The sequence below is a fragment of the Oncorhynchus mykiss genome, chromosome 3 (assembly GCF_057628025.1).
Source record: "Oncorhynchus mykiss isolate SJ-2025 chromosome 3, ASM5762802v1, whole genome shotgun sequence".
Classification (NCBI taxonomy): domain Eukaryota; kingdom Metazoa; phylum Chordata; class Actinopteri; order Salmoniformes; family Salmonidae; genus Oncorhynchus; species Oncorhynchus mykiss.
Window position 1 is genome coordinate 61,281,258 of NC_143024.1, and position 14,620 is coordinate 61,295,877.

The 14,620-nt window shown below is 46.6% G+C and overlaps 2 protein-coding genes across 6 annotated transcripts in view; one reads left to right on the top strand and one right to left on the bottom strand.

The window, feature by feature from the left end:
• The first annotated feature begins 5,860 nt into the window (after positions 1-5,860).
• On the top strand, positions 5,861-9,135 carry pdk1 (pyruvate dehydrogenase kinase, isozyme 1). The gene is made up of 11 exons (XM_021597164.3): positions 5,861-6,108; positions 6,258-6,402; positions 6,611-6,682; positions 6,784-6,968; positions 7,218-7,313; positions 7,407-7,484; positions 7,622-7,695; positions 7,801-7,899; positions 8,015-8,122; positions 8,210-8,323; positions 8,431-9,135. The coding sequence occupies exons 1-11, from the start codon at positions 5,997-5,999 to the stop codon at positions 8,569-8,571; spliced, it is 1,224 nt and encodes a 407-aa protein (XP_021452839.3). The 5' UTR covers positions 5,861-5,996; the 3' UTR covers positions 8,572-9,135.
• A 5-nt stretch (positions 9,136-9,140) lies between these two features.
• Positions 9,141-14,620, bottom strand: part of ppp1r9ala (protein phosphatase 1 regulatory subunit 9A-like A) — a 50,600-nt gene continuing 45,120 nt past the window's right edge. Inside the window, exons 17-21 of one of the 5 annotated variants that reach the window (XM_021597167.3) lie at positions 14,321-14,365; positions 12,153-12,269; positions 10,820-11,008; positions 10,325-10,495; positions 9,141-10,217 (exon numbers count right to left, since the gene is read on the bottom strand). In XM_021597167.3, coding sequence (XP_021452842.3) covers positions 10,337-10,495; positions 10,820-11,008; positions 12,153-12,269; positions 14,321-14,365 — 510 coding nt within the window. In that variant the 3' untranslated portion in view covers positions 9,141-10,217; positions 10,325-10,336. Of the gene's footprint in view, positions 10,496-10,819; positions 11,009-12,152; positions 12,270-14,320; positions 14,366-14,620 lie in introns of all 5 variants that reach the window. The other 4 variants (XM_090229764.1, XM_021597166.3, XM_090229766.1 and 1 more) reach the window with 4 other exon arrangements.

Genomic DNA, 14,620 nt, shown 5'->3' on the forward strand with positions numbered 1-14,620 from the left:
GGGGGGGAATGTGTTTTTTTGCATACTTTAGTCTCCCTGAGACAACCTCTGAGAATGGGGTGACAGCCAGTGTCTGCCATTTTCAACAGCAACCCAGGTGCATAAGGTTTAACTGCTTTGCTCAACGGCACGTCGACTGATTTTTTACCTTGTCGGCTTGGGATTCGAACTAGCGACATTTTGGCTACTGGCCGAACACTGTGTGCTTGTTTTGATTAAATAAATGCTTAAAAAGTATATAGACTAAGGAAACAGGCACTTCTGAGTCTACTAAAGTGCCATGTGTGACATCAAGGACCCTGAACCTGTAAGGGCGTTCGTCTGTAGGAGGAAGAGAAGCGGACCAAAGCGCAGCGTGGTGGTTATTCATGTTTTACTAAATCACTACACATGAACAAACTAACAAAAACAAGAAATGTGAAAACGCAAAACAGTCCTATCCTGTGACACCAAACACAGTGACAGGAACAATCACCCACAAACACACAGTGAAACCCAGGCTACCTAAGTATGATTCTCAATCAGAGACAACTAATGACACCTGCCTCTGATTGAGAACCATACTAGGCCGAAAACATAGAAATGCCCCAAAACATAGAAAAACAAACAGACTGCCCACCCAACTCACGCCCTGACCATACTAAATAAATACAAAACAACAGAAATAGAGGTCAGAACGTGACAGTACCCCCCCCCCAAAGGTGCGGACTCCGGCCGCAAAACCTTGACCTATAGGGGAGGGTCTGGGTGGGCGTCTCGCCGCGGGGGCGGCTCTGGCGCGGGACGCGGACCCCACTTCACCATTGTCTTAGTCCACCTTATTGTCCGCCTCCCTGGCTTACTCACCATGGCCACCCCTCTCAATGACCCCACTGGACAGAGGGGCTGCTCGGGACAGAGGGGCAGCTCGGGACAGAGGTGAAGCAGCTGCTCGGGACAGAGGGACAACTGCTCGGGACAGAGGGGCAGCTGCTCAGGACAGAGGGGCGATAGCAGCTCGGGACAGAGGGGCGATAGCAGCTCGGGACAGAGGGGCGGCAGCTGCTCGGGACAGAGGGGCAGCTGCTCGGGACAGAGGGACAGCTGCTCGGGACAGAGGGACAGCTGCTCGGGACAGAGGGGCGGCAGCAGCTTGGGACAGAGGGGCGACAGCTGCTCTGGACAGAGGGACAGCTGCTCGGGCGGCCCCTGGCTGACTGACGGCACTGGCGGCCCCTGGCTTACTGGCGGCCCCTGGCTTACTGGCGACACTGGCGGCCCCTGGCTGACTGGCGGCCCCTGGCTGACTGGCGGCACTGGCGGTCCCTGGCTGACTGGCGGCCCCTGGCTGACTGGCGGCGCTGGCGGCCCCTGGTTGACTGGCGGCGCTGGCGCTGGGCTGACTGGCGGCACTGGCGGCCCCTGGCTGACTGGCGGCACTGGCGGCCCCTGGCTGACGGGCGGCACTGGCGGCCCCTGGCTGACGGGCGGCACTGGCGGCCCCTGGCTGACGGGCGGCACTGGCGGCTCCTGGCAGACGGGCGGCACTGGCGGCGCTGGGCAGACGGGCGGCACTGGCGGCGCTGGGCAGACGGGCGGCGCTGGGCAGACGGGCGGCGCTGGGCAGACGGGCGGCGCTGGCGGCGCTGGGCAGACGGGCGGCGCTGGCGGCGCTGGGCAGACGGGCGGCGCTGGCCAGACGGGCGGCGCTGGCGGCGCTGGGCAGACGGGCGGCGCTGGCGGCGCTGGGCAGACGGGCGGCGCTGGCAGCGTTGGGCAGACGGGAAGCTCCGGCAGAGGCGCCGGACAGGCGGGAGGCTCCGGCAGAGGCGCCGGACAGGCGGGAGGCTCCGGCAGAGGCGCCGGACAGGCGCGAGGCTCCGGCAGAGGCGCCGGACAGGCGGGAGGCTCCGGCAGAGGCGCCGGACAGGCGGGAGGCTCCGGCAGAGGCGCCGGACAGGCGGGAGGCTCCGGCAGCGCTGGAGAGGAGGAAGGCTCTGGTAGCGCCGGAGAGGCGGGAGACTCCGGCAGCGCTGGAGAGGAGCAAGCCCCTGCAAGGATGGGCCGGAGAGACAGCCTGGTACGGGGGGCTGCCACCGGAGGGCTGATGCGTGGAGGTGGTGACGGATAGACCGGGCCGTGCAGGCGCACTGGAGCTCTTGAGCACCGAGCCTGCCCAACCTTACCCGGTTGAATGGTCCCGGTCGCCCTGCCAGTGTGGCGAGGTGGAATAGCCCGCACTGGGCTATGCAGGCGAACCGGGGACACCGTGCGCAAGGCTGGTGCCATGTAAGCCGGCCCAAGGAGACGCACTGGAGACCAGATGCGTAGAGCCGGCTTCATGGCACTTGGCTCGATGCCCACTCTAGCCCGGCCGATACGCGGAGCTGGAATGTACCGCACCGGGCTGTGCACCCGCACTGGGGACACCGTGCGCTCCACAGCATAACACGGTGCCTGCCCGGTCTCTCTAGCCCCCCGGTAACCACAGGAAGTTGGCTCAGGTCTCCTACCTGGCGTAGCCATACTCCCTGTTAGCCCCCCCCCAATAAATTTTTGGGGCTGACTCCCGGGCTTCCTTGCCAACCGTGTTCCCTCATATCGCCGGCTCCTCTCTCCGGCTGCCTCTGCTCTCCTCGCTGCCTCCACCTGTTCCCATGGAAGGCGATCCTTTCCCGCCAAGATCTCCTCCCATGTGTAGCAACCCTTGCCGTCCAACACATCATCCCAAGTCCATTCCTCCTTGTGACGCTGTTGCCCGTTACCACGCCGCTTGGTCCTGTTGCGGTGGGTGATTCTGTAAGGGCGTTCGTCTGTAGGAGGAAGAGAAGCGGACCAAAGCGCAGCGTGGTGGTTATTCATGTTTTACTAAATCACTACACATGAACAAACTAACAAAAACAAGAAATGTGAAAACGCAAAACAGTCCTATCCTGTGACACCAAACACAGTGACAGGAACAATCACCCACAAACACACAGTGAAACCCAGGCTACCTAAGTATGATTCTCAATCAGAGACAACTAATGACACCTGCCTCTGATTGAGAACCATACTAGGCCGAAAACATAGAAATGCCCCAAAACATAGAAAAACAAACAGACTGCCCACCCAACTCACGCCCTGACCATACTAAATAAATACAAAACAACAGAAATAGAGGTCAGAACGTGACAGAACCAAAGAGGAAGCTCACTCTTGGGGTGTACTTTAACACTAGGCTGACCTGGGCAGAACACATTGAGAGAGTGGTGGGAAAGTAATGAGCTAAATGTCATGCGCTGTCTGATGGAGAAAGAGTGGGGGGCTGAGAGTTCCTCATTGAGGACCATGTACCGTGCCTTCGGAAAGTATTCAGACCCCTTGACTTTTCCACATTTTGTCGTGGTACAGCCTTTTTGCTAACTTAATTACCCCCCCGAGATCTACACAATACCCTGTAATGACAAAGCAAAAACGGGTTTAGACATTTCTGCTCATGAAAAACACAAATGGAATATCACATCTACGTAAGTATTCAGACCCTTTACTCTGTACTTTTTTTGAAGCACCTTTGGCAGCAATTACAGCCTCAAGTCTTCTTGGGTATCACGCTAAAAGCTTGACACACCTGTATTTGGAGAGTTTCTCCCATTCTTTTCTGCAGATCCTCTCAAGCTCTGTCAGGTTGGATGTGGAGTGTTGCTGCACAGCTATTTTCAGGTCTCTCCAGAGATGTTTGATCAGGTTCAAGTCCGGGCTCTGGCTGGACCACTCAAGGACATTCAGAGACTTGTCCCGAAGCCACTCCTGCGTTGTCTTGGCTGTTTGCTTAGGGTTGTTTTCCTGTTGTAAGGTGAACCTTCGCCCCAGTCTGAGGTCCTGAGCACTCTGGAGCAGGTTTTCATCAAGGATCGCTCTGTACTTTGCTCCGTTCATCTTTCCCTCGATCCTGACTGGTGTCAGTCACTGCTGCTGAAAAACATCCCCCACAGCAGGATGCTGCCATCACCATGCTTCGCCGTAGGTATGGTGCCATGTTTCCTCCAGATGTGACGCTTAGCATTCAGGCAAAGAGATCAATCTTGGTTTCATCTGACCAGAGAATCTTGTTGGTCTGAGAGTCTTTAGGTGCCTTTTGGTAAACTCCAAGTGGGCTGTCATATGCCTTTTACTGAAGAGTGGCTTCCATCTGGACACTCAACCATAAAGGCCTGATTGCTGGGGTGCTGCGGAGATGGTTAACCTTCTGGAAGGTTCTCCCATCTCCACAAAGGAACTCTGGAGCTCTGTCAAAGTGATATTCAACTAGCCGCCCGGCAAAGCTGAGCAATTGGGGGAGAAGGGCCTTGGTCAGGGAGGTGACCAAGAACATTCTCCCCCAATTGCTCAGTTTTGCCGGGCGGCCAGCTCTAAGAAGAGTCTTGGTGGTTTCAGACTTCATCCATTTAAGAATGATGGAGGCCGGCCTCCCGGGTAGCGCAGTGGTTAAGGGCGCTGTACTGGGTTCGCACCCAGGCTCTGTCGTAAATGGACGCGACCGGGAGGTCCGTGGGGCAACGTACAATTGGCCTAGCGTCGTCCGGGTTAGGGAGGGGTTGGCCGGTAGGGATATCCTTGTCGCATCGCGCACCAGTGACTCCTGTGGCAGGCCGGGCGCAGTGCGCTCTAACCAAGGTTGCCAGGTGCACGGTGTTTCCTCCGACACATTGGTGCGGCTGGCTTCCGGGTTGGATGGCGCTGTGTTAAGAAGCAGTGCGGCTTGGTTGGGTTGTGTATCAGAGGAGGCATGACTTTCAACCTTCATCTCTCCCGAGCCCGTACGGGAGTTGTAGCGATGAGACACGATAGTAGCTACTAAAAACAATTGGATACCACGAGATTGGGGAGAAAACGGGGTAAAAAAAAAAAAAAATAAATAAAATTTAAAAAAATGAATGATGGAGGCCACTGGATTTTTCGGGACCTTCAATGCTGCAAAAAATTTTTGGTACCGTTCCCCAGATCTGTGCCTTGCCACAATCTCGCCTCAGCGTTCTACAGACAATTCCTTCAACCTCATGGCTTGATTTTGGCTCTGACATGCACTATCAACTGTGGAACCTATATAGACAGGCCTTTCAAAATCATGTCCAATCAATTGATTTTACCACAGGTGGACCCCAATCAAGTTGTAGAAACATCTCAAGGACAATCAATGGAAACAGGATGCATCTGAGCTCAATTTCGAGTCGGATAGCAAAGGGTCTGAATACTTCTGTAAATAAGGTATTTCAGTTTGACATTTTTATACATTTTCAAAAAAAAAAGTGTGATGGCCATGCTGTTGGCCTTGCAGTGGGTGGAGGAATTCATTAGTTACAGTCTCAAATATTTTGTTATATTTTTTAAGAGAAAAAGGGCTGGCAGGTAGGATTTCGTTTTTCCCTGTCTCATGGACCAAACTCTAGTACAGTAGGAGGCGGTAATACACCATAACGTTGGATGCCAACCACCGACAAAAACCCCACCGAAGAAGAAGATGAAGCTCGTTCGTGTTTGTTTTGATTGCTAGCATGCTGCTGGAAGTTAGCTAGCACAACAGAACCAATGCATGATTCTTGAAGCGATATATGGGTTGTTCAATGTAGAAAGTAACGTTATAATACGCTAAACGAATACGTATAAATACATGTTTTAAGATAATGTAAATAGCTCACTTTCTAGGAACTTTTGCGAACAGTTCCAGTCGACTTGAATGAATGACATGCTGGAGTACTAACGTTAGCTAGCTAAATAAGCTGGCTATCTCCACTGAGCTTTTGTCATTTATTGTAAACTGTAACTGTTACCTAGCCTAATTGTTTACTTGTGGACCGTGATGGCTGCAAACGAACTTCACAAAAGCTAACTAGCTAGCTGTTAAAAGCTAGCTTAGCTACATATCTCGCTGCGTTCATCAGATGTCAACAATGCCATGGGCAATCGGCTGTTCAACACCGTCAACTGAATAATTTCTATCCACGCCCATTTATCAACTGTGCGCTAAATCGATCAAAATGAGGATTCTACGGGCCTTGATGAGTAACGCCGCTTCAATGGGAAAGCATATTGATTACTACTCCAGGTTCTCCCCTTCTCCCCTCTCAATGAAACAGTTCTTGGACTTCGGTAAGTGTACTTGATTTTCAATGTATTTAGCCAACTGTTGACTAGCTTTATTGAGATATGTGGCACATATGCTTTAAATGGCTGCTTCACCTGTTTCATATCTTTCATCGAACTAACCAACAGTCATGTTTGTTTTGTTCCACATTCAGGGTCTGGTGAAAATGCATGCGAGAAAACATCGTTTGCATTCCTCAGACAGGAGCTACCTGTGAGGTTGGCAAACATAATGAAGGAGATCAACTTGTTACCTGATAATCTGCTAAAGACTCCATCAGTCCGGTTGGTACAGAGTTGGTGAGTATTGTCAACGGACCCCCATCTAGCCTTGTGGAACCAGCCTCAATGCTGCTTTTACCATTCCATTGCATTTCACTTCAGTAAAGCAGGATGGTGAATGCAGAAATCAATTCTACCAGGCTAATTCCCATCTTCTCCTGTTATGCATTTTCATCAGGCCTATGAATAGCTTAACCAATGTATTGGGTCATTTCTCTTTTTTTAGGTACATGCAAAGTCTTCAAGACATTATTGAGTTCAAGGAGAAAGATGCCGATGATGAGAAAGTAACATATGAGTAAGATTATAATCCCGTTTCGTTATTCATGCTGACATATCACTGATATAAACGGGGCCCATTGTGGATCATAATTCCTTTTGGTGTCTGTCTTCACACAGTTTCACTGATGCTGTTATAAAGATCCGAAACCGTCACAATGACGTCATCCCGACAATGGCCCAGGGAGTTGTGGAGTACAAGGAGACCTATGGCACAGACCCCATCGTCAGCCAGAACGTTCAGTATTTCCTGGATCGCTTCTACATGAGCAGAATATCCATCAGGATGCTACTTAACCAGCACAGTGAGCATGTCACCTGTTATAGCACCCACACTGACATCAAAAGCTACAGCATTGCTCAGCAAAGGAACATTTGAAATGGAAACTGTTTCTGGCAGTTTAAAGACATTCTGTTTTAAGGCGAAAAATAGCTTACATCCTACGACCAGAATATCTGAAAGAAATGTACAAATAAGGGCACAGGTGTCAAACTCGTTATATAAACATCTGTGAAATGTTAGTGGTGACGGTTTTGCGCGTCTTCTATTTTAGCCCTGCTCTTTGGTGGGAAGGTGAGGGTAAACCCAGCGCATCCTAAACAGATTGGCAGTATTGATCCGCACTGCAGTGTTACTGAAGTAGTTAGGGGTAAGTGCTGCACAATTTTAAACAACTGAAATAGGCCTAAATTGATGGTAACAATTTAGTATTACTTTCCTAACTGCTTTGCCTTTACCCCAGATGCGTATGAAAATGCAAGAAACCTTTGTGATCGGTATTACATGAACTCTCCTGAGTTGGTACTGGAACAATTCAATGGTAAATGTTTGGTTTTCATTCCTGACTTATGCATAATAATAAACTTGGTGGACGTTTTTATGATATTAGACTGCATTTACATGTATTTTCTGAAATTATTGCATGACAGTTCCTACATTTTCCAATTGTCCCTACAGTGAAAGATGGAAAGCCACTGACTGTAGTGTATGTGCCATCCCATCTCTACCACATGGTATTTGAACTTTTCAAGGTATGCCTTATTTTTTAAACTTCAAAATTCATGACGTATGAGCTTCCGTTTTTTTAAGTTCTGAGAAAAAAAATGTAACCTTAAATGTGGATTCGATCTCTCCAGAATGCCATGAGAGCCACCATGGAGTTGTATGGCGACTCTATGGACTATCCTCCTGTACATGCCCAGGTGGCCCTGGGGAGTGAAGACCTGACAGTCAAGGTACAACTACTCTGCAGTGCTGCTTCTCATTTGTCCTCTCTTATATGGCTAGAAAGACGCCATATCATATCAGGCTTATCAGTGCATCTCTAGTCGATGCTATTTACTCTTCCAGGTGAGTGATCGCGGAGGTGGGGTCCCTCTGAGGAAGATTGAGAGGCTGTTCACCTACACCTACTCCACCGCCCCCCCGCCCAGCATGGACGGCCAACGCAGCCCTCTGGTGAGACTTTCCACTTTATAACAAGGAGCACATAGTATTAATATTAATTACAGTATTGTAAGCATTCTCTTATCTGTTCTGTTGTAGGCTGGATATGGGTATGGCCTGCCCATCTCTCGATTATATGCCAGATACTTCCAAGGTGATTTGAAGCTGTACTCTCTGGAGGGCTATGGCACCGATGCTGTGATATATATCCGGGTAAGTCACAAAAACGAGACGTTAAAAGCGTTGTATACAAGTGCTGATATTTTTCAGAGTAACTTGAAACTCATTTCTCCCATTATTCCCTCTACAATTGTGTGCAGGCATTGTCCACGGAGTCCATCGAGAGGCTTCCTGTTTACAACAAGTCAGTCTGGAAGCACTACAAGACCTTGCACGAGGCAGACGACTGGTGTGTTCCAAGCAAGGAGCCCAAGGACATGACAACGTTCCGTAGTTTTTAGGCCTAGATGCCTCCTGGTTAGACTAGTGTCATTTGCTAGATGACTTACTGTACATGAATTGCTTTGTGTGAGTGACGCTATAGCTGTTCCACTGTGGGAAGCAATAGGTCAAAACCCTTTGCACCTTTACTGGTTGTATGGATACATAACTAGCGAAGTTCTAGTGCCATACGTTTGTGTTGCTTTTTCAAAACTGACATGTTTATTATGTGAAAGGATTGCTTGGTTTCTAGCATTTTGCTGAAAGGGGAAAAAGGGTGAATGTTGCTTGTTATTTATACTGAGTGTTCTCCACTGGCTGAAGATGTTTGTTAAAGTTGTGCAGCTGCGAGGTCTTTTTCCATGTCCTCCGCTATCGCTGAAGGAATGTTATTTTATCGACAGTATAGAAGTACATGTTTTCTTTGTCCTCCAGTGATACATGACAGAGAAATAAAAATATAGTACTTGTTCTAACTGATGTGTGTTATATCTGTCAAGTGTTACTGACCTTAGTGGAACTTCCATCTCATGATTGCAGAAACCATTAGACCTTCCAATAAAGCACAAAATACACCCACAAAAGAATCTGATGTGAGAATTTGTTTATTTTATGCTGCTTAACATGCACATTCATGTTGACAAGACAGCAAGCTATTCAACAGATTTACTGTCATAGGCACACACACACCTCGTGTTCTCATGGACCCCACACCCTGTCAGCAAGGAGTGCATGCACTGTAGAATAATATTGCATGTCTTGGTACCATTTCAGCAACACGTCAAATTCTCCGGCTCAATAGGACCACGGAGTAGTACATCCATTCTCAAAACAGGCACAGTTGGGAACGGGTTATATATAAACAGCATTTACGTTGTCGTTACTTGATTCTTTTGCCTTTAGCAGAGATGTTTTCATCCTAGTGGCTATTCTACTTAGTAGAAAAAGTATTATAAATGATGGAACCTTTAATAATTTGATTTAAAAAAGTTATGCAGTTAATTGATATGTAGAAAAGTTAATTTATACACCTAAAACCTTGTCACCCTTTTAAGCTTAAAAGATTGTATAGTACTTTTATCTCAACTGTACAAAGTTCCTGCAACAAAATATCTGTACATGGCTACAGGAAAGTTACGCTAGCAAAAATACACTATAAAACATGTAAAAAGTAGTACTGAACTCATTCCACTTGTTGTATGGGTAAATGTACACAAATCCTGCAACTACATATCTGGAAACTCAAAAAGAGATAAAATGACTGCTTCTATAGATTTATAAAGGTAAAAAAAAACATGTTGGGTTTAGCCTTTGGTCATGTCCCCAACACTTGTCATTACAGTATCACTTTCACTTTCAACCCCCCCCCCCCCAAATCTACCACAATGATGTGACAACAGATACTGCTGGCGACAGGACTGTCAGCGTGTTTGATTTGATTATAAAGCAGAGCCAGCTCGTGTGTTCTTGTGAATAACCCAAAACTAGGAAACTAGGAAAAGTATCAATAGCCAACGACAAATCGGGCTATTTTCAGATGATTCTTCCAATTGGCATGGTAAATCAACACTGGGTGTGCTGTCATTATAAACTCACATGATGAGTGACTGCTTTAGTGCTCTCTTAGTAACTGCGGGGAACTGAGGTGGATGGCACTTACGTAGACCTATATGTGAAACAGAACAGATACAAGGGTCGTTGAATGTCCTGCCTCACTTGAGGGAGAATGTTTTGGGTTATGTTCAGAGAGAAGAGAGAGAGACAGTGGGTCACCTCTGGGGCAGTTCAGCAGACAGAGTCAGTGATGGGAGGCAGTCTCCCGCTGCGCCGTGATTCCTTCTCCCTTTTCTCCCTCTGTTTCTCCATCTTCTCCTGGGCCTTCCTCATGTCCTTCAGCTTCTTCTTGATGGTGGCCCGGTCACTTTGGCTGGACACACCTAGGGCCTGAGGGGACAAACATCACTGGTCACATTTTAGAACACACCTCTATGAAATGTATATACACTTCGGACAATATCCTCTCATTTATTGTGTCGTTTTCCATATGTACCATTTTAGTATAAATCATTGTGGAATTCAGCCGGTTTATTTGGGGCTATAAGGTGGAAGTCTATGGCTTATAAACCTGACCGCTGCTGTAAATGGAAGCGCTTGCATTTGGATGATATGAAAAATCACTTCAATTGTAGTTTCTTCCTTCTGACTGAAACTGTGTGGCCTACATATGAGTTCTGAACTGTGGTCTTGTTGCTTGTGATGCCCTCGTACCTTCAACTTGTCACTGTCCAGGTGCATGAGCTGATGGCCATCCACACCCTTGGCGGTGAACTCGGGCGTGTATTGGTCCATGTTCATGCCCATCAACCAGTGACAGACTTGCTGATTGGTCCACTCGGAGACAGGGCGGTTCTGCCATTGATATTCCTTCCCCGTGGGCACTGGCTCGTCATCCAGGTTCTACGGAACGCCAAGAAGCACATGACATCCCAAGAAAACAAACGAAAAAAAACTCACCTACAGCACAGTATAATGGATGAAATAACAAATTCATGTTTTAAGCACAATATCAAAACTCTAAGGCACAGTGCAAAGCATTTGGTACATGCATTGCACATCCAGTGACTGAAATCACATTTTAAAAAAAAATCTGTGTCCAATGGTCCATTCAGAGTTTATCACAACTCTATTAAGTGGAACAGGCCAGAACATGCAGCGGGAGCATGTCTGTTTTGTTCTACCTGGCATACGTCTGCTTGTTTGAGTATAGTCGGCAGGGCTTAGGTGTAGTGTTTATCAGAGTAAAATCCTATCACTGAAACACCCAACAAGATAAGCCAAACAGTCATAAAACACAATTATACACACAATCCAGAACCATATGAAAAGGAATGTAAGTTGAGCTCCACTAAACAGACACAGGAGCGGCACAGATCATTTTATGGCAGGGTTCCCCAACTGGCGGACGGCCTGCGGTGTGGTTGTATTTGGCCCCCAAACATATCTTTTGTTGTTGTTGTGAATTTTAAAAGGATTATTGTTGGACATAAGACTGTAAAAACACCAGGAAATCAGCTCCAAGTGATTTTAATTTGGGAAATCTGTTCCCAAGTATCTCCACGCATATTAGAAATACACGTGATCATATACAAATGTAAGCGAGGTTTGAAATGATTCATGTTTTAGTCAAATGTGATTTCTGTTTGGGCTTCTACAAATGATTTGTAATTATGTTCCGCCCCACCGACCATCCGCTCAAGTAAAAAAAAAAATGGCTTGTGGCTGTATCTAGTTGATGATCCCTGTTCTAAGGTCGATGAGAAAAACAGAAGACCACTGGAGTAACTAAATAGCCTCTACTGCTAGTTCAGCTGGTAGTAGCACAACAAGGACCCAAAGCTAAAGACACTTGTTTTAACGCCACACAGACAACTTCAGCACACACATGCAACTTCCTTCTCCGGTGGTCATTCACGACTCCATCATCACAGCCGCAAGGGGGGTAAACTCAAAAAGCATGCTTGAGACTGTCCCCTTTCAGAGAAATCTGAGAGCAGCACCATCCCGCACAGGGGTTTGTGGAACAAAGAGAGAGAGCACTCACCTCATTGGACGAGAAGACTAAAGTATGTGAGCGCCCAGGCAGATTGGGCTCTGCAACTAAGCCTGAGATGTCTGAACTGGGGCTGCCAAGGTTCGAATCATCTATGACTGACAAACTCTAGAGCAGTGGAACAAGGAGGAAACAAGGAAGAACGCATTAACTAGACAAACACATGGGTGGGTAAACGACAGTTCAGTGGCCTAAAGCTCTAGGGAGGAAGACAATCAGCAGTTGTACTGTAAACGTGGATATTGATGTTGAGAATTAAATAGGGATTATCATTGACATGATTTGGTCTGTGGTGATATGAACACTGGGAATACTGTGTCAAAATGCATCTGCATCATAACAGACAGGAAGAAGAAGATATCAGGTCAATGATTTCACATTCATAAATCAAACTGGATTACCAACTGAGCTCAAGGCAAACATAACTCGACAGAATTGCTATCATGACAAAACGACTTCTACTACGACAATGATGACACACAATTTCTATTGGTACAGCACTAACAGCAGCACTCGAAAAGCCTTTGTGGTACTGTATCAAGAGTACGTTTTTCAATCATTTGTGATGAATTCCGAACTGATAATATTCATCATATCATGTGTGATATGAAATGTACGGCGAGGGAGCATAAATGTGAAGTTAGATTTACATTGCCTTCAGAAAGTATTCACACATTTTGTTGTGTCACAGCCTGAATTCAAATTCAACATTTTCTCACTCATCTGAGAAAATACCCCATACATTTTTTTTTGTTGCACATTTCTTGAAAATTAAATGCAGAAATATCTCATTTACATAAGTATTCACACCCCTGAGTCAATACTTTGTAGAAGGAAGCACCTTTGGCATCGATTACAGCTGTGAGTCGTTCTGCGTAAGTATCTAAGAGCTTTCCACAACCCGGATTGTGCAACATTTGCCCATTTCTTCCAGCTCTGTCAAATTGGTTGCTGATCATTACTAGACAACCATTTTCAGGTCTTGCCTTAGATGTAAGTATAAGATAATCTACTTAATTAGGACACTCAGGTACATTCACAGTCTTCTTGGTAAGCAACTCCAGCGTAGATTTGACCTTGTATTTTAGGTTATTGTCCTGCTGAAAGGTGAATTCATCTCCCAGTGTCTGATGGAAAGCAGACTGAACCAGATTTTCCTCTATGATTTTACCTATGCTTAGCGCCATTCCATTTATTTTTATCCTGAAAAACTCCCCAGTCCTTAACGATCACAAGCGTACCGATAACATGATGAGGCCTGCTTGAAAATATGGATAGTGGTACTCAGTAATGTGTTGTATTGGATTTGCCCCAAACATAACACGTTTTATTCAGGACAAAAAAGTGAATTGCTTTGCCACATTTTTTACAGTATTACTTTAGTGCCTTGTTGCAAACAGGATGCATGTTTTTGAATATTTTTTCATTATGTACAGGCTTCCTTCTTTTCACTTTGTCAATTAGGTTAGTATTGTGGAGTAACTACAATGTTGTTGATCCATCCTCAGTTCTCTCCTATCCCAGCCATTAAACTCTGTAACTTGTTTTAAAGTCACCATTGGCCTTTGGCCATTGGTTGAATCTGTGTTTGAAATTCACTGTTTGACTGAAGTGCCCTAGAGATAATTCTATGTGTGAGGTATAGAGATGAAGTAGACATTCAAAAATCATGTTCAAACACTATTATTGCACACAGACTAAGTCCATGCAACTTACTCTGTGACTTGTTAAGCACATTTTTACTCCGGAACCTATTTAGGCTTGTCATAACAAAGGGGTTGAATACTTATTGACTCAAGACATTTCAGCTTCTCATTTTTACATATTTTGTAAACATTTTGAAAAACATAATTCCACTTTGACATTCTGGTGTATTGTGTGTAGACACAAACATCTAAATGTAAATCCCTTTTAAATCCAGGCTGTAACACAACAAAACGAGGGGAAAAGTCAAGGGGTGTGAATACTTTCTGGGGGCACTGTAAAGTGCTTGACACACTACCACAAAACCCAATTCCACTACAACACCACAAATCAATGTTGGGTTATTAGTACAATCTAGATGTGAAATGAACTATCACAACACTAAACTAGATGACTGGTTAGTTCTAATCTACCAGCTCTAAGACTGGGGTTGTAAAAAGGAAATCATACTGTACCAAATCTAACGAGCGACTGAATAAAGAGGACCAGGAGAGATTTGTCTGTTTAAAAGAAGAACGGTTGGAGAGATTGTCATGTCGTTCTCCGTACTGTACACTGGGGTTGACACCCACCTCTAGCTGCCACGGGACCACACAGAGTAGAATTCCAGCCAGAGGAACCAGGGGAGGCCCTGTTTGTGGCACACATCGCCCACTCCCCACAGCCCTTGTGCTGTTGGCCTCCGTCTACTCCCCAGGCAGCCTGGTTGGGAATTACTCAGGCCTATTTGTGCAGATGCATTTAATGGGGATAAT